Raw genomic sequence first — 19,786 nt, forward strand, 5'->3', positions numbered from 1 at the left:
GTTTGTTTTTCTAATGATTAAAGTGTAGTACAAACTGTGCAAATAAAATCAATGTTTTTATCCCGTTCATTTGGTATCCATGACTAAAATTTTCATCCCGTTCATTTGGTATCCATGACTAAAAATTATTAGGACTTGATCTAGCCTGAGATAGCAACGATCGATTCATTTTTTTTCTTTTCAAGTTGTGCTAATGTATGTATGTTCAGAATTACATGCCATTTGGGTTCACATGTCATTAGAGTAGCTGGACTTTCATTCATTTATAGTTACAATAATTCCTGTTATCAATTCTGCAGTGGTATATTTGCTGAAAATATATGAAACTTATGAAACTTGACACAAATCTCACATCTTAATAGATCAAAATATATGTAATACTACTCAAATAAACTTTTCCTGAAGGTTTTCTATTGTGCTTTATGTATTATATTTTCAGATATTCACAACCTATTTTATACTGTTGATTACTGATAATATGGGAAGCATTGGTAAGATGTACAGGAATGATGATTATAGATATATGGTACAGCAAATTTGTCTATCACCAATACCATGCAATTTAATGATTTTGTGCAGTCCTTAATTAATGACATCTTGAAGTACATATACAGTTAGGACAATGTCAGATTAAAATCTAAATCCATGCTTACAGTTACTTCACATCTGAAGTAAGATAAATTATCCTAGGAATTAAATCCAAGATTTTATTGGTATTTTGGTTCTTAGGATTAGGATTTTTGCATGAAAAGAGTACTACTAGATTGCAGCTAGGTCAAGGCTCTCCCTGAAACAGCCTTTTACATGGACACTGCATAGTAAGGTCCAGTGAGTTTTATCATTTCAGACGTGTGCAACTCTATGTTCTTTACTCCTTGCCCAAATAAATTGCTCTATATAAGATATCCAGTTATAAGCTCTAGAATTTTGAATTTGATTTTTTTTTTTTGCTCATTTTTGCCTACTGCACGTGGAATGGATATCCTGCTTAATGAATACTATCATGCTGCAGGATATCCTGCTTAATGAATACTATCATGCTGCACTTTTCCTTTTTGTTTTGGTGAATTTAGTACTATGCAGTTGGCCTTGATCAGTTCGTGCTACTTTTGTTTGCAGTTAGTGAAACTGAGTTTGGTTCTTTCTATTCTATTCAGATACATTGTTTCATGCATGATCAATGACTCAAATCTCAATGAAGATAGGCATATTGCTATTCCAGGTTGGTTATCTGAATGTGGCGCAGGTTTGCAATTTGCATATCATTGGATGTATATGGTTGATAACTTGATATGGGAGTAATTGGGAAATCTGTGATAAGGTATGAACCTTCCCTTTTGAAGCATTTCTACAGCACCATTGAAGTACCACATAGTTTTTTTTGGCCATATTTATTTATAACCATGCAAGGAATAATAACTCTTCCTGATTAGGGCTAATTTTTTTGTACAAAATCTATGATTAACAGAATTGTTCTAATTTGAAACAGAGCCCTCTGGTTTAGAGCTTGATCAGTGAGTTAAAAAAATGGTAGAATATGTGAGTACCGAACATGTTATAATTTGAAGCGCACTCCTCTGATTGAAAACTTTGACCAGTTAGGTTTGAACTTTGAATTATGTCTCATCTTTATGCATATACTTTCTTTCATTTCAGGTGAGGGTCATTTTATTTAGAGATTGATTTGAAAAAATTGTAGTAATAACTCTTTCTAATTAGGGCTAAATTTTGTATAAAATATTTGAGTAGAAGAATTGTTCTGACCTAAAACGGAGTCCTAACATGATATCAGTGAGAGTTACAAAATGGTTGTAATATCTGTGAGTACGAGGATCGTTCTAATTTGGAACTCAACTCCTCTGATGACAACTTTAATCAGGCAGTGTGAATTATGCATTTCTTGTTCTCATGAACAATATTTGTTTGAAAAGTGAAAGATCGGAGGTATGTTTTGCCACGGTGGATGAACAGAAAGTCCGGTGAGGATGGCAAACATGGAGTGAAGAGGGTATGATGTATGCTGTGGCCAGAAGAAGTTGCTCCTATGATAGAAATTGTGAGCAAGACAGGCCCTCGAATCCTTTTTTTTTCCCTGATGAATTTGTAATTTGGATATGCTGCTAGAATCGGTTGAAATCTATTTGTAACTCCACTTTCTCATTTCCCATCATATATGTATGCATTGCTGAAAGTGATGTGAAGAGGGGAATAGATAGCGTGTAGCCTGGCAGACTATGGATCATTGGATTACATCTATGTTTCCGATGGTCCTGCGGGTTTGAGACTTTGAGCTTGAGAATGTATTTCTATTTTTGGATTTGTCTTTCTGTCACCTCGATGGATGGATATTGTGGTTTTTTAGTTAACTTTTACCTAACTCATTTTATTTATGAATGAAAATGTAAGTTTAATAACTTATTATTTATTTAAATGTTATGGGATAAAATCCTTATTTGTCTCTGAAGGTTGACATTTACCGAATGTTACCGTAGCGTCAGCGCACGGGTAAGTTACTAGTGTGAACAATTCGATGGGAATACGGGATTGACCATGTGTCATCATCTGCATTACTGCAGGGAGATCAACATACGTGTCCGATCTGCGTTCGTCGTCTTCAAGGTGATGGGTCGAATGCGCATGCTTCAGCCGTTCACCGCCAGGGAATATGCCGCGCGCGTTCTGATACGATTCATTTTCTTGTGGACAGATGAATTCTCAACGTATAAACCTTCGCCCCCCTCAGGCCTTCCAGTAGGACGTAACTACACAGCGCTACCACCTCATATATAAGAGCACACCATCCACCTATATTTCAAATATAATTTTTTCTTAAACTACTCATCCGATCTATGATCCGATTGCACCGTTATGTTCGTAACAATTAAATCTTTACAACAAGATCTCACATGATTATATTTTGATAAAAATCACAAATTACTTTTATGATATGTCTAAATTACTTTTAATATCACTAAGTTACTTCATATATATATAAAAGTAAATTTAGTAAAACCTAAAAGTAATTTACATATATTATAGAAGTAACTTAAAACAAAACGAAGATAACTTTGGTATGCCATTTGAAGTAAATCCGTTGTAAAGATAAAAACATGACTCTATCTAGAAATTAAATTAATCAGCACAAATTATATATACGCATAATCCGTTGATCCGAGGTTTAAATCTGCATCTTGGACTCTTGATACCGTGCATTCATTTGTTCATTCAGCCATTCAGACCCTAATCAGAGCCTGCTATTCTGGTTGGCGCGGCAGGCGGAGCATGTGGCGCGCGTCCTTTCCTTTCAGCCCCTCTCACGCAGCGACTAGTCAAACAACAGTGGGTCCAAACTCCAAAAAGGCTGCATGCCTTCATGGGCCCCAGGCCGGTATGTGGGAATAAGTTTATTTTATGTTCCTCCGTTTGTTGTCCCCGAGTCTGAAAATTATCCCTGGACAGCAAAACAACATAAAGTATCCCCCAACTTACAAAAGCAAGCCAACGAGATCCCTCGACAGCATTGTCCTCAGTTTTAACTGACGTGGCACATGCGTTGGTCCTTTTACTAGGTTTTCATCCCATGTGGCATTGATATGCGGTTTACGTGGTAATTCGATCCAGAAAATAAATAAAACCATCGACCCTATCAATTACACATAAAATAATTAAAAATGGTGGGGCCATATGGTCCCTCTCCCTCATGTCATCCTTACTCCTCCTCTCTTCTCTCTATCCCCTCTCTCTCTCTCCCATGCTAGGAGCGAAGCGGAGCAGGCGGGGCGGTGCCGGGCGAAGCGGGCAGGCCTCTAAGGAGGTTGAGCGCAGAGGATGTCCCCGTCGTCGTTAACTGCTGTCGCACCTGCCATAGCTGCACACTCGTCGGTGGCCGCTCGAGCTCCTCCATCATTGCTACCCCCTCCTCCGCTCGCTGCCCACCCCGCACAAGGGAGAGGAGCACCACGCGGGGCAACAACGGGGGAGAGGAACGCCGCACCACGGCCAGTGGGAGAGAGGAGTGGTTGCTCTCCTTTCCCTACCAGATCCCCGTCCCCTTAGCTCTAGCTCCACCAAGCTCCACCAGAAGCCGCCCGACAAAGGGGCAGAGAGGAAGGAGGCTCAACGGCCTCTCCGCTCCCCTCAACCTCCCCGTCTCCTCCTGTCCCTAGCTATTGCCTCACCGACCTCCCCGCCTCTCCCTCTCTGCCATTAGATGAAGACATGATGAGATAAGGTAGAGAGTGTGAGTTGGAGGAAGTGGGTTCCACTGACATGTGGGTCCTACTTTTTTTTTTACTGACATACGGGTCCTGTTTGTTTTGTTTAATTTTTTTGGCCTGTTTAGATTGTAGCCAAAATAAACCTTACCAAACTTTGGTAATGCCAAAATTTTGGCAAGATACCAATATGCCAAATTTTAATGTATTTACCAAATTTGGCAACAAACTAAACGCATACATTTTTTGGCAACTTTGTCCAAAAATGGTATGGTTGAAAATGGCATCAATCTGAACAGCCCCTTGGTTTTCAATTTTTCTATTTTTTTTATCAAACTACCACGTAACCGTCATGTTAATACCATGTGGGATGAAGTTCTAATCAAATAAGCCACGTAGACGTCACGTCAACCAAACTCGGGGACAATACTATCGAGTTGCCCGGATTTTGTAAGCTGGAGGACGGGTTGTATTTTTTTTTGTTTGAGGACGAAAATCCGATAGAACAACAAATTTGAGGGACCTAAAGTGAACTCATTTGGTGTGTGGACATGTGGCTTGTTTTGCCGTGGTGGGCTGATGCGATCATGCGAAGGAATAAGGTTAATCTGAACAATACTAGATATCTTCACCACTTAACTATTAAAACCGGTGTAATGTGACTTCCTCAATGGTTTTAAATAGTGGTTTTGCTGACGTGGTGTCTATGTGGTGGTGTTGACCGGACGCGGCTTGCCTGCTTCCCTACAGTGCTCCCATCCGTGCTCCCGATGCATCGGACGGCTTTGTTTCTCCAGAGGTGGGTCCTGCAGCTTCTTTTGTAGCCTTCCGAATCAGCGATGATGTTTTTCCAAAAGAAAAAAAAATCTTCAACGAAAAGAGAAGGCTATGAGGTATTAGGGTATGGCGGACGATAAGATTAGTGTATGCTATAACTATTCCTTAATGATCCATTCCATTCTTTTCCTACCAAAGAAACCAAAGGTAATGACCTCAGATATGAGGGGAAGGCATCTCTACGACCTGTTCTATCTAATACTATTGGAATCTGGAGTCATATTGAACATGCATGACGTACAAAATATCCTAATAATCTGTTGCACAATGTTAATTACAACAATAATCAAGGTCAAATCAACAATCAACACTTGATCCTCAGCGTTGATGATATGATCTATCGCTTTGCCGAAGAAAATAAGAAATCTTGCCGCCGCTGATCTCCATTTTGACTCCTCATGACACACGTCACACACCTCCGTAGTCTATTCCAAGTTTCCAACCAATTTCTTCATTCCTCGCTGAATTGTCTGTGATTCCTTTGATTCAATTATTTTGATGAAAGAGGACGAAGGTGATAAAAAGGTAAAGATGCAATGCAGCGACCGTTAGCAGGTCAGAGGAGTATGACTTAGGAAAACGAAAAAAAGGCCCCATCGCCGAAGAATCAGGGCCGTCCGATGCATCGGGAGCACGGATGGGAGCACAGCAGAGGAGCAGGCAAGCCGCGCACGGGAGTCATACTCCTCTGACCTACTAACGGTCACTGCATTGCATCTTTACCTTTTTATCACCTTCGTCCTCTTTCATCAAAATAACTGAATCAAAGGAATCACAGACAATTCAGCGAGGAACGAAGAAATTGGTTGGAAACTTGGAATAGAGTACGGAGGTGTGTGACGTGTGTCATGAGGAGTCAGAATGGAGATCAGCGGCGGCAAGATTTCTTATTTTCTTCGGCAAAGTGATAGATCATATCATCAACGCTGAGGATCAAGTGTTGATTGTTGATTTGACCTTGATTATTGTTGTAATTAACATTGTGCAACAGATTATTAGGATATTTTGTACGTCATGCATGTTCAATATGACTCCAGATTCCAATAGTATTAGATAGAACAGGTCGTAGAGATGCCTTCTCCTCATATCTGAGGTCATTACCTTTGGTTTCTTTGGTAGGAAAAGAATGGAATGGATTATTAAGGAATAGTTATAGCATACACTAATCTTATCGTCTGCCATACCCCAATACCTCATAGCCTTCTCTTTTCGTTGAAGATTTTTTTTTTCTTTTGGAAAAACATCATCGTTGATTCGGAAGGCTACAGAAGAAGCTGCAGGACCCACCGCTGGAGAAACAAAGCCGTCCGATGCATCGGGAGCACGGATGGGAGCACTGTAGGGGAGCAGGCAAGCCGCGTCCGTGTTGACCTGTTCTTTATGCCACATGGCATGGACATGGCGCTTAGGTGGCATTACAATTAAAAAACCATGTGGGCCCATTTGTCTTCGACGCAGCGAATTAAGGGAGGTAAAGTGAACTTATTCCTCATGTGAAGCAGTCTTCGACGCAGCGACATAAGATGGGCCTCAGCAATACGTCAGAAGCCCAACACCATCAGTCCGGGGCTCCGGGCCTGACCCCGGCGAGTATCCGACTTTGTAGTCTGGAAATCCGGGGAATCGTGGCGTGCAACAACCCGTGTTCTTCCCTCGTTCGTTCACCTCTCGTCCCTGCGGCGAGCTAGGGAGCTATTCCTCCATGGAAGTTCTTTTTACGGCAACGGCGAGGAAACTGCAGCCGCGAAGTTGTCCCACTCTCCACCCTCGCGGAGGACAGGGGCTAGCAGGCAATTGGTTCCATGTACCGTGCACGTCGTCGCCTCGTTGGATCAGGTGGCGGGACAGCCGTTTAGATTAGGGCGATTCCGTTTTCCTTCCGGCGTCGCGCGCCGCCGTAGCAAAGGAACTTCACCGTGCCAACGTATGAAAGTCTTGGCGTCAGTACACGATTGACGAGAAGAGGAATCAGTCCCGTCAATAAGAAAACAAAACAATGGTGCGTATGTTTTGGACTAGCTTGTTGATGATGGATGGCAATATAGCCGCAGCTAACAAACATGGCGTTTGTATTCAGAAGAAAAGGAATTATAGTCCTTATTATGTAAGCATTGAGAATTGCGATAGTCCAGATTTCAGAGTTGGCTTGTACGTGAATACAGACAGATATCGGATACAAAAGCGGTGGCAGTTTGTAGTATGTGCGTTTGCTTTAGAAAAACTTTAAGGATCCATACCAACATTATAAATTCTCTAGTTTAAAAATACTCCCTCTGTCCCAAAAAAAAAACAATCTAGGAGAAAATGTGACCCCTCCTAGTACAATGAATCTGAACAAAAGGTTAGCTCTTTTTAGAATGGAGGGAATATATCCTATAATTCGCCTATTTATATTGAGTCCATTATAATTTTATAATATTTTAAGATTTGTCACTTTTATCCCTTCAATGCAATCTAAAAAAATTAGACTATTTTACCCTCGTCTTCTTCCTCATTCCTTTCTTCTTTCCCCTCTCTCCCTCGTGGTCCATGTAAAAGGAGCTTTGACGTGGCGGCATTCTCCGCGAGAGGGTATCTAGACGTGAGGAAGAGAGAGGAAGGAAGAAAAGGAAGAATGAAGAAGACAAGGATGAATCGATCAAAAAATTTAGTGGTGGCATATCTTAAATTACTGTAAAATTATAGTCACCTTTTACAGATATACGAATTATAATAACCCTTAGAAAAAAGTGAAAATCTGATGTTGCCCGTGTTGAACCTTGGACCTTTATGACCTTTACTCTACTGCCAAAAACTAATAGTTCGCTTTACGATGAATTTTCGCACATGAGACAGATGGTCCATTGTTTAGGCACGCTCATCTTCGCCGCAGGCACATATCCTTTTCTTTACAGAAAAGAATGAATAAGCATGCACATACTGTTATGCTACTTTACTATCCGTTGTTCTTTGACGCAAGCTGTGCAAAGCAAGATCCATTCTGCACGTGGTTGGAACAGAGACCACGTATAAACAGCTCATAAACAATAGGTTAGTAGGAGATTTTAATTGTGGACAAAAAAACATCCCTCAGCTAACCATTTTCGAGGCCAGCAGTCAGCAGAACAGTCCCGCACCCCTTGCCCCGTTGTCAGATTTTCAGTGGGTTTCAGTTTGGTCCAATGCAGCCATGCAGCCATGACTTGCATGTGACTATGAAGGAGGAAACATCCGAACTCAACCGATTCGCCGCTCTTAATTAGCCGCACTGTATTTAACATACCATTGCACTAGGACACTAAGTATAATGCATTAGAGTTCATGCAGTCTTGGACCTGCAGCTCCAGGCATATCAAATCAACAGATTTTCATCCAGAGGCAGCAGAGCACAGATACAAGTTCTAGTTCAAGTGTTCAACGGGGCACCCTCCGTATCTCTCGTCTCTAGATGTTCACAGTCACAGCGACATCAAGCTACAACTGAACAAGTGGTCATATTACTAATCACAAAGAATGCTATGGCCTCAAAGCCATTTGCATCAGGAAAAAAAAAACATCATCTACGGTCAGACAAGCCTTCGTCCTAACAAGTAACCGTGACTTCTTTATGTTGCTTTGGGCACCTACTGCACACTTGTACGAATTCAAGTCTGCAACAGCAAGGCCTTCAATTTATGAGTCACAGCTAGCAAACCAAGTACGCAGCCAGCCAAATAATTTTGGTTCTCTTTGTCGTATGTCTTTGTTTTTTCTAATTTCTGGTCGCCTACAGGGTACTGGTTCGTTAGGATGTCACACGCAACACCTAATCTAATCTTTGGTGGTAATCTGCATCATTTTCATTGGTTTCCTTCTTATGGCTGTCAATTTTCGTTACTCGCTGACCACAGTTCTGTTTTTAAGAAGAAAAAACACCACACAATCCACGCTTTCACAAATGCACTCATGCACACGGATAGTGATTGTTGTCCTGCCATCTGCTCTGTTTTCTCGTGGGTTCAGTGCTGTGAAGTGTGAAACCATAGAAAAAAAATCAGTCAGCAAGTGAAAAATGTAGCATATCTCGGTAAAATACATGACAAAGTTATATTTAGATTATATGAGTGCATTGTGCAATGACTCTTTCTATGCAGGAAAAAAAATGCTGAGCACACCTTTGAATACTGCTAAGATGAATTGAGGTATCCAACAAATCAGACACTTCACTGTTGCTAGCTAAACACATAAAGGAGAAAAAGAGAGTTACACACACTCAAACACGACAAACACATGTAGAATCTAGCTTTGGCGATAAAGCTTTCTGGTGAGCATTATGTGGAATGCGTATTGGTGAAACATCGTTCGAGCATTTCTTCAGGCAAATAATTGATCTTGTTTAATCCTATCCTGCAATGTCAAATGCATGTGTACCGACTACCGACACCTATTTAGTTGGTGATTATTGGAGCAGATTAATTTGACTATGTCATCAACCAAAATGAAACCAAATTGCTTGTCCACCACCAACCATCTAAAGTACTACTACCTAATACACGCGATCTACAAGGAAAGAATTTAATTACTGAACTACTAATATACGTTCACTGGTGCTACAAGATGCCATGACATCACAAAATTTTCTATCTGATCCAAAGGCTTAAACTAATCTACCTTCTCAAACTACACAGTACACACATTCTTCTCCTACCTACCCTAAAATACTGGTACTATTCACAGTCTACACCCAGAAAAGTTAAAACATCATCTTGCGGTCCAATCTTGATCCAACGGCCGAAGCCAACGCGGAGGTCTTCTCCTGGAGCTCGCGCACCACGTCGGCCATGGACGGCCTCAGCCCGGGGCTGTCGCCGATGCACTGCATGGCGAGTTTCGCCATGACAGCCGCCTCTGCGCCGTCGTGCTCGCCTCCGAGCCTCCGGTCGACAACGTCGGCCACCTTCCCTTCGCTGAGCATGGGACCTACGGCGGCAGTGAGACGCCGCCCGGTGTCGCGGCAGACGGCCTCCTTCCCCGTCACGAGCTCGAGCAGCAGCACCCCGAAGCTGTACACGTCGCTCTTCTTCGTGGCCACGCCGGAGCGGATGAGGTGTGGGTCTACGTATCCCGGGGAGCCCATGACGGCGCGCGCCGACGGCCTGCACCCCACCGTGGCCGAGAAGCCGACGTGGGCGAAGCCGAAGTCGCAGAGCTTGGCGTTCATGTTGGCGTCGAGGAGGACGTTGGACGCCTTGATGTCCCCGTGGATGACCGCCGGGTGGCGGCTCTCGTGGAGATACTCCAGCGCCATGGCCACCTGGAACGCAATCGCCACGCGCCGCGCCCAGGGCAGCACCGACGCCACGCCGCCCGCGACCTCGCTGCCGTGGAGCCGTTCGTGGAGGTCACCATTCGGCGCGTACTCGAACACCAGCACACCTTCATCTGTGAGAAGATCGAGACGCAAGAACGTTAGCACACTTGATACGGGCAGTAGTTTAATTCAGCAGCGAGCTTTGCAAAATCTGGTGTTGATGCGCGATGATAATTACCTCGTTCGTCGCAGTAGCCGAGCAGGCGGACGATGTGCGGGTGGCGGAGGGAGAGGAGCACCTCGAGCTCCTGGCGGAAGGCGCGGTGCAGGCGCTCGCTGCTGCAGTGGACCTTGACGGCGCCGAGGCGGGAGGACGAGAGCGACGCGAGGTACACCGTGCTGAACCCGCCGTGCCCGATCACCCGGGACGAGAACCCCCCCGTGACGGACTCCACCTCCGCCCACGCGAGCTGCCTCGCCGACGCGGCGGCGCCGTTCTTGCAGCCCCCTTCCTCCTCCACGCCGGCCGGATCGGCCGCCACCCGCGAGCTCATTGCACCTGCCTCCCCGCGCTTCCTGACGTCGCCGCCATCGCACCGGCGCACGCAGGCGAAGAGACCACATCCGGTGAACATTGTGCTAGCGCGCGCCCGCCCCGAAGCGAGAGATCCACGAGCTCTGGAGGGCGACGAAACGGGAGAGAATCGAAGGGTACAAGTGAGGCGAGGCGAGGCGAGGAGTGTGAGTGGAGGGAGAATAAGTTCTCCCTCGTTGATCTGTGTAGCTTTCAGCTTTGTTGCTGTTAGTTGTAGCTACGTTCTTGGCTTTGCCTTACTGGATAAGAAGGGGACAGGTTGTGCAGAGGATCCAGATCAAAGAATTGCTAGTGGCTGGCTTCCCTGGCTCTTGTGTTGCTAACTTGCTACGAGTCAAATGCATACTTGCAGGTTTATATATGCCAGGGTGGTGCCTTGTGGCTGCCTTTCTTTGCATCTCGTGTTATTGTAAGAGTGGACCACCACTAATCATTGTGCAAAAAGAAAGGCGATTCTTTCAGCGAGGGATGATGAGTAAGGACGTCACCTGCATTTGCTTTTCTATTTCTTAATTCTGATCTTTTTATTTCCTGAATTTGCTACGAAACGTGCTCTCTTGACCATACTTGAGAACTCAAGATGACACTGATTAATAAATGACTACTAGTAGCATTCTAGTAAAGTGGTTCTACTACCTCCATCTAACGAAAACTTTATTCTACGTGTTGACTACGAATTTGTACAGAAACGAAAAAACATAGCGTGGTTATCAGATACACTTTACCACAACTAAAATTAGATAAGCTGTAGCAGCCACAAAAGTTATGGTAGATAAATTGTTAGCCATAGAGTGTGATAAAGTTGATAAGGAAATTGAGTCTATGATGTATGAGGCATGTTATTAATAAAATGTGACAAGCTACAATTATGGAAGTAAACCAAACACATACCTATAAATTGTAGTAGTACAAAGTGTAGTGTGATAAAGTGTGATCATGAACCAAACACCCCGTAGTTTGTTTTGGACATAGGTAGTACTACTACTTTCATATTATTGGTCTTTCTTCTGAAAATTACTGAGCTAAAAAAATGCATTTGTCTTCTAAACAATGAAACAAAATAATAATTATAATAATAATACAGACGAGCCATAAATTTATCATTTTACATCCTACTTGCTCACGGAGGACAGTAATATCCTCGCAGTGCACCTCTCTAAGACATGAAACTACATCAACTTGGATGCTTGAAGATACTAGGAGACAATTAACACAAGCCATACTTATTTCAGTGGTTGGATTGCAGCAGTAGGAGTAATAACAAACCCTATCCAAGATGGTTAAACCAGCAGGTTGCGAGGACAAACACCACCTACCACGTGTCGTCCACTCGCGCAGGCACGAACACCTTTGCACCACGCGTGCTACAGAAGCCATCAGCGCGCTGCTCACAAGGCATAGTAAGATTCCCTCCTGTGTGCAGTCTCACCGTGCACTGCAGCGCACTCAGATTTGTTGTTACACGCGCGAGGCGCGTCGGCGGGCGCGCGCGCGTCTTCGGTGTGCGCCCAACCTACCTTCGCATTTGCAACGTGCCACGGGACACAGAAAAACAAGAAAAACGCCCATGAAATCTACAGGGGGCCAACCAGATACGCGATACTACAAATTTAAGGCGAACACGGCGAGCACCTGCCCGCGCGCACGCGCTTCCGGCTCGTTCGACCGACGTTGACTCACCTAACGACTCTCCTCCGCGCGCGCATGCTGATGCATGCATGCGCCACCGCCACCCACCCGGCCGTGTGCTCCGAATCCAATCTCTAATTCGACCTCTGCTGATCTGCTCTGGCTGTTGGGCTCCGTTTATCCGGAAACAAATCCAGGCGGTGCGATGATTTCGGCTAATCAACCATGCGCGCGCGCGCCAGGGGGACCGAACAGCGGAGCAGCGCGCGGATCACCGACGCGCCCGGCGCCTGTAGACCTCGCGGCGGGCACGCACCGCCAGTGTATCGCGGTTCCGACGGACACGGGGCCCGGTTGGCGCGATAGAAAAACGCGAGCCCGGCGCCCCGGCCCCGGAGACGGAAGCTTCATGGCAGGAGCTGAATGCCATCGGCCCACGCAACAGTCTTTCGTACGTCGATCAAGGTCCTGTCGTATAGTGTAAGAGCAAGAACAGTAATAACGCTCTATTTAGTTCCTCGTTTCATCATGTCACATCGAATGTTAATTTAGACATATACATGGAGTATTAAATATAGACAAAAACTAATTAAACAAATTGCGTGTAAACTGCGAGACGAATCTTTTAAGCCTAATTGCTCAATGATTTAACAATGTGGTGCTACATTAAACATTTGCTAATGACAGATTAATTAGGCTTAATAATTTCGTCTCGCAGTTTACAAGAGGAATCTGTAATTTGTTTTCTTATTAGTCTATGTTTAATACTTTAAATGTATGTCCGTATATCCGATGTGACACGCCAAAACTTTTCACCCCTGGAACTAAACATGCCTAAATGTGTGTTTCTTAGGAAAGTACTCCCTCAGTCCCATAGAATAGGTGATTTTGGGTGGATATGACATATTCTATTACTACGAATCTGGACAGGAGCATATTCAGATTCGTAGTACCAGGATGTGATGTATCCACCCAAAATCCATTATAATATAGGATGGAGGGAGTAAAAGATAAGATTAGGAAGATACACATAACAAAATACATCATTCGTATTAATTAAGTATTAATTATTTTAAATTTAAAAATAAATTAATATGCTTTTAAAAGTAATTTGTTTATTTTTTTCAAAAAAATACACCATTTAACCATTTGAGACGTGTACGCGTGAAAAAAGAGGCTACTTTCTTCTCTTTGTGCTGCTGTCAAAGTCAGCCAGCTAAGCATATGAGGCTATGAGCAAGGGACGGATGTAGAAGTAGAAGTAGAAGTAGAACTAGCTTCTTGTACCATAATCATCTGTTACTTGTTAGTTGATTTTATCGGATACTACCAATACAGTTTGGTAAGAGATAAAATCTAATCAATTTCCTTTCCTAACAAGAAAAAAAAGATAAAATTGTTCTTTTGGTGATCAGTGCGAAAATTAATTAAATTTTAATAGGAGATAAACCGCTGAGCCTCACTAGTATACACTATGTAATGTAACGGGGAGGTCGTAGGGAAGAGGGGATGCGCTGAAATTCAAAACCTAATCGCCCGATTGATATGCTAAAAGGGGTTCGTGTGGCTATCTCACTGCAAGTACAGGTGGCCGAAAACCGTCGATATCGGCGACCATAACTTGATGAAGCCAACATATCTGCCTCGACTATGGCGTTACTCAAAGCGGAGGATTCAAAAAGAAATGAAGAAGAACAAAAGGATGCATCATGCATGGCAAGTAGACATCAACAAAATAAGAAGGAAATTTCTCTGGGCTGGAAGGAAAAACATTTCTGGAAAAATGCAAGGTCAACTGGAAAAGAATCTGCAGGCCCAAAGACCTGGGAGGGCTGGGAGTAATAGACCTTTAGCGCTTCACATCCGCATTGCAGCTTAGGTGGCTATGGTATGAATGGACGGCCCCGGAGAAATCTTGGGTGGGAACAGCAGTCTGTGCAATCAGGAAGACAGGGAGCTTTTTTCAGCTGTAACAACCATAACAATCAGCAACAGTAGAACCGCTTGTTTCTGGGACTCCAAATGGCTAGAGAACCAAACTCCTCGGAAAATTGCTCCAGACATCTATGTAGCCTCAAAACGAAAGAATAGATCAGTCCATGATGCACTACAAGAAAGCAACTGGGTCAGAGACATCGACATCCTCCATATCACTCAGGGGGATCACGTGCAGCAATTCGTCCGTTTATGGACTATGATCAGAAGAATGAACCCCCGACTGAAGACCAAGATAATATTTGCTGGAATTTGATAGCTAATGGACAATACTCAGCAAAATCTGCCTATAGGCTCCAATTTATGGGGGCCACGAGATCTGCCTTCAATCAAATGATCTGGAAAGCGTGGGCCCTGCCAAAATGCAAATTCTTCTCCTGGCTCGCTACCCAAAACAGGCTCTGGACAGCTGACAGACTTGACAAAAGAGGATGACAAAACCAGAAGATATGCCCATTGTGCTGCATAATCGACGAGTCAACACTTCACCTGCTGGCACACTGCAGAGTTACAAAGAAGGTCTAGACAGAAATACAAAGGTGGACTCAAACCGACCTCCAAATGAACAAATGGAGTAATTGTGACTCGGTGGAACAATGGTGGAGCCTTGTGGTAGACTCTCCCAACAACCCCCGCATTCCCACGCGAACGTTGATCATCTTGGTTTCTTGGGAAATTTGGTGCGAGCGAAAGCAAGAATCTTTCGAAACACTGCCTCACTGCCGGCTTCCATCCTCGCTAAGATCAAGGAGGAAGGTCGGGCATGGGTAAAAGCAGGAGCCTCGAAGCTTAAAGAGTTTGGAATTTTGGGTGATATCACTTAACCCTCACTTTTTACGGGTTTAGTTCTTTAGACTAGCCATGTACATATTTCTGTCGCTCTATATTTTTCTCCATCTCTATCAATATACGAGGCAAAGCTTTTGCCCTCTTTTTTTTAAAAAAAGTAGAAGAACCAAAAGTATCAGCTTCAATGGCTTCCCAAGGAGGTATGTAAATCAGTAATTTTCCGCAAAGCGGAAAGGTGATCTTGTTTAAGAATTGAATTAATCTAAATTAGACTTCAATATGACTCTTTCCTAGGCTTATCACTATCTATCTTTCAGCCGACCAAGAACTGAAAACAATTGTATATTTTCATTTCAAGTGCTATATCTCAATTATATATTACAATCGTCTATGCTCTCATAGCCGGTTGAGTGATTTGTTTTTAGAGCATTTGTCCCCTATAAATCCCTTTATTAGAATTTGCAATGAGAACTTAACAAAATAACAAAAGTCTCTCCCGCAATCGCGCGCCCTCCCCTCACCAACAAATGTTCAATATTCTATCCCCTAAATCCCTTTTTCAATTTCCAATGAGAACATAAAAGATATAATTCTTTATAAGAGATAGCTTAAACTTAACTCCTAAAATAACAAAACTCTCCCGCGCAATCGCCCACCCTCCCCTCCATGAGATCACAGGCGAGAGGCCTATTGCGAGCGAACATGTTCCTGTAGGTGTGGAGACCGAGGACTTTGGTTTTGTGGATTTCATCTTTTTTTTACTCCACCCGTTTTTTAATATATAATGTTGTTGACTTTTTGATATACGTTTAACCATTGGTCCTATCTAAAAATTTATGTAATATTATTTATTTTATTGTGACTTGATTTATTGTCAAATGTTCTTTAAGTATGACTTAATTTTTTTAATTTATACAAAAGTTTTGAATAAAACAAATGGTCAATCGTTTGTCAAAAGTCAACATCGTCATATATTAAAAACGGAGATATTATCCTTATAGAGGAACTATTGTATCCAACTTTTTTTTTACAAAATTCAGAAAAATTAAAATTATGATCCGTTTTGAACAAACTGCTGTGCATTCTCTTAGATCGCCTGTGCATACACCGTCCAACAAGGCAATACGCCTGTCGCCCTGTCGGCGTCGCACTGATCGATCGACGTCTGACGAATAACAAACTCTTGTCTCGAGCCATCCTGTCGTATGTGTCAACCACAGTATCAGGGACTGTCACACGGTTGCCGATCCGGGGCCAGTACGACGAGGAGCACTCTTTTCGCACGGCAAGTTCGTGTCCTCCGTGCAAAATGCAAAAGATAATCGCTGTCTTTGGTCCGGGTGTGACACGATCGGTTTGGTGCGATCGGAAACTTCCACTGGGATGCTCCGTGCTCGGTGCTCGGATAGCAAAGCTGCTTGCTGTTCGTCAGCTAACCGGTACAAAGATGCGGCAATCGCTTGTTTAATTCCAGGGTTTGATAAAAAAAAAAACCATAGTCTTATTTGTTCGCACGTCCGTATCACTGTCTGTGTAGGAACATCCCTGAGAAAGCATGGCTTGGAAACGAATGATAAATCGATGTGTTACTTGAATGAAACATGCTAATAATACTCACGCGTCAACGCGCTACAGATATTTATAGGCAGGTACAGAAGCACACAGAAATACGTCTCCGGCCAGATTATCTAGATACAGTATCCCATCGGATAATTAGTGTATTCAATTTGATAAGACGTTCTGACTAACAAGGCAAAAGTTTTGCACTGCTGGATGAAGATTATTGATATGTCTTTGTCTTGTCTGAATTCTGTAGCTCAAAGGGGCCATTACAAACAGAGAATACTGTAGGCAAGTTGAAGAAAGCAAACAAAACAGTGCTCTGTGCTCGAGCTAGACAATATATTTACTGTAATTGTTTGAGAGATTAATATGTCAGAGCAACTACAGATCGTGGTGTAAGATTTTGGACAAGCCAGGATTTACCATTCGGATGGACCACGGGATCCCGATCTCCGGCGGTAAGGCAGTTTTTGGGAAATTTTGACTAAAATTTGCTTGAATTTATTGTTTTGAATTTGAATCTATCGAAACCGTTCAAAACCTGCCTCGAAATCTGCTTTTTGTCCCGTGTCGAGTGTCGACACTACGAAATTTCCCCTTCTTCGTCGGAAACGTGGACCTGGTAAAAACTTGTATTCTCTTGGATGATATTTATATGGGCTATACTGTAATCTGGCGAAGCCCGTAAACTCTCACGAAGCCTGTAAACAGTCCGAACAAAGCCCAGGTAGCCCTTCTGAATTTCTTGCAATAAGTTTATTTTGCTTCCCTCTGTGTCTTGCTCATGATAGAATCATCTCCCCCAATTTTAAAAACTGATGCAAATCAACTCCTTCGAGAGTCTAGAAAACTCCTTTGATAGTTTAGAAAGCAGTTTATGTTGACATGACATGTTAACTGTGATACTCGTTGAGTCAGTAGGTGAGACCCACATATAAGCGATCTCCACCACATCCCATCTTCTTCCTTGTCCCTCTTCCATTGATGAGCTGCAACATGGCCAGCGCCTCCAAGTCCATCCTAAACCTCTCCCGCTCGTTGTAGTACACCAGCCATTGTGGCTGCCCACCTCTACCCCACTCCCACAACCCTCGCCGAATGGCGAGGAAGGACACTGACGACAACGTGTCCACAACGAACTGAGGGCCGACTACACCCCACCCCTGTCGTGGTAGCCCATTCCTTCTCGTTGGACGTTGAGCCACATAACACCCAGCATCTGCACCATCATGGTTGGTTGGCCTCGCAATAAGTGTGGGTACTGGGGAGAAGAAAATGCATCCTAGGGTTTGCGTAATTTGGGTCTCGAGGGTTTGGGGTTGGGGATGGTTGTGCTTGCCTCAAGAAGGATATATAGGTTTTGGTTGTCGGTGGTGGGAGGCTGTCCTCCTAGCCTCGCGAATGGCGAGGTTGCCTAGGATGTGTAAGCAAGATGTTAATGCATAGCCTAGGAGTTTGAGCCCGCCGGTGGACAAGCGAGGATAAAGGTAGGCCATGGAGAATGCCGTTGGCGTGGTGGAAAGCCTTCTTCCTAGACGAGGAGTGGCGGTGGAAACGTGGACAAGAGGCCATCAGTGAAGGCAAGAAAACAACGGCCGAAACCCCATGAACCTTGTGCTTATCCCCTCCTCCCCCCCACACGCCCCCGCCCCCACCCCCGCCATGTATGGTCTTCATCTTCGGCGTCCGTACCTCCTCATCGGTGCATCGGCTAGTCACGCCACCACCTCAGCTGGCTCCACAATACCGAGCTCCACTTTGGCCTCACCTGGACATAACTCAAGAGAGGATGAAGAGGGAAGAGAGGAAAGAGAGATAGGAGGGGCAAGGAAGAAGATGAGATGAGGCAGAAGTCGTTGACATGTTGGACCTATTAACTCAGCGAGTCGACCGCGGTTAACCTGCCACATAAGCGGAAACCACTTTCTAAACCATAGAATGAGTTGATTTGCACGGTTTTCAAAGTCGGGGGAGACGTTATACCTAGCTTTATGATTGAGGGAAGCGATTTAATCAGGAGCATGAGATGAGGTAGATGAATTAGACTATTCCGAATTTTTCCCCTTCTACACGTTCTAACCTGAGGCAGGCTCAGACCACATCAGAACCCATAACCTCTCGGCAATGACCATACGAATTGAATGGGCCTTTTTCTATGTACTAACACTCTGAAGTCTGAATCGTGTAATTCTATTATTCTACAGGTTATTTCTATTCTGATTTACTCTTCTGAACAAACGGAAATATTTTTCTCATCAGACCAACTGTTTGTTTTTTTGTTTTTTTTTGAAACCTAGACCAACTGTTTGTGAATTCCCAAGAAAAGTTTACGGTATTTATGCTGCATTAATAATCATGACTGATCAGAATCATGTAGTCCCTCTGTCTGTCCCTGACCTGAAACATCCGGTTGGAACTACATTTCAGGGCTTCGGGCTGGAACAGACACTATCTTGGACACGCTTCTACTTTGATGGTGTTAAGGTAACTAACTATTCTGGCCGGTGTCACAGTGACGCGTTGGCACTAGATCGTCTTATTTAGCACAACAAAAAGTTACCGCATCGAATTTTCGAACACGATAAAAGGAAGAGCATGCTGTGAAAAGTTTCGTAGAAGGGAAAGGAAACCTATCCACTTCAAAAGAACCCGTGGATCCAATCTGTTGACATCAGCTGGGTATGCGAGTGACTCCAAGCTCCCAATCAGCTGCACATATAAAATTCAGTTGTGGCTGCACTGACTGACACTGAAAGTAAGAACAAATAATATTCTTCTTCAGCACTTCCAAGTTGAATTCCCAGTTGCATGTTGCTAGGGGCCCCTACTAGGCATCATCAGCGTCACAAACTGCTCATGCTGTACTAAAAGAAGAATAAAGCCAGTGAGGGAGAA

General features: G+C 43.7%; 1 protein-coding gene across 1 annotated transcript; it reads right to left on the reverse strand.

The window, feature by feature from the left end:
• Nucleotides 1-9,500: 9,500 nt before the first annotated feature.
• LOC127769722 (salt tolerance receptor-like cytoplasmic kinase 1) lies at nucleotides 9,501-11,254 on the reverse strand. Its single transcript, XM_052295343.1, has 2 exons — nucleotides 10,559-11,254; nucleotides 9,501-10,451 (listed from the first exon to the last, which is right to left on the reverse strand). The coding sequence occupies exons 1-2, from the start codon at nucleotides 10,953-10,955 to the stop codon at nucleotides 9,763-9,765; spliced, it is 1,086 nt and encodes a 361-aa protein (XP_052151303.1). The 5' UTR covers nucleotides 10,956-11,254; the 3' UTR covers nucleotides 9,501-9,762.
• Between the last annotated feature and the right edge of the window lie 8,532 nt (nucleotides 11,255-19,786).

This window comes from Oryza glaberrima, chromosome 4 (assembly GCF_000147395.1).
Source record: "Oryza glaberrima chromosome 4, OglaRS2, whole genome shotgun sequence".
Lineage (NCBI taxonomy): Eukaryota > Viridiplantae > Streptophyta > Magnoliopsida > Poales > Poaceae > Oryza > Oryza glaberrima.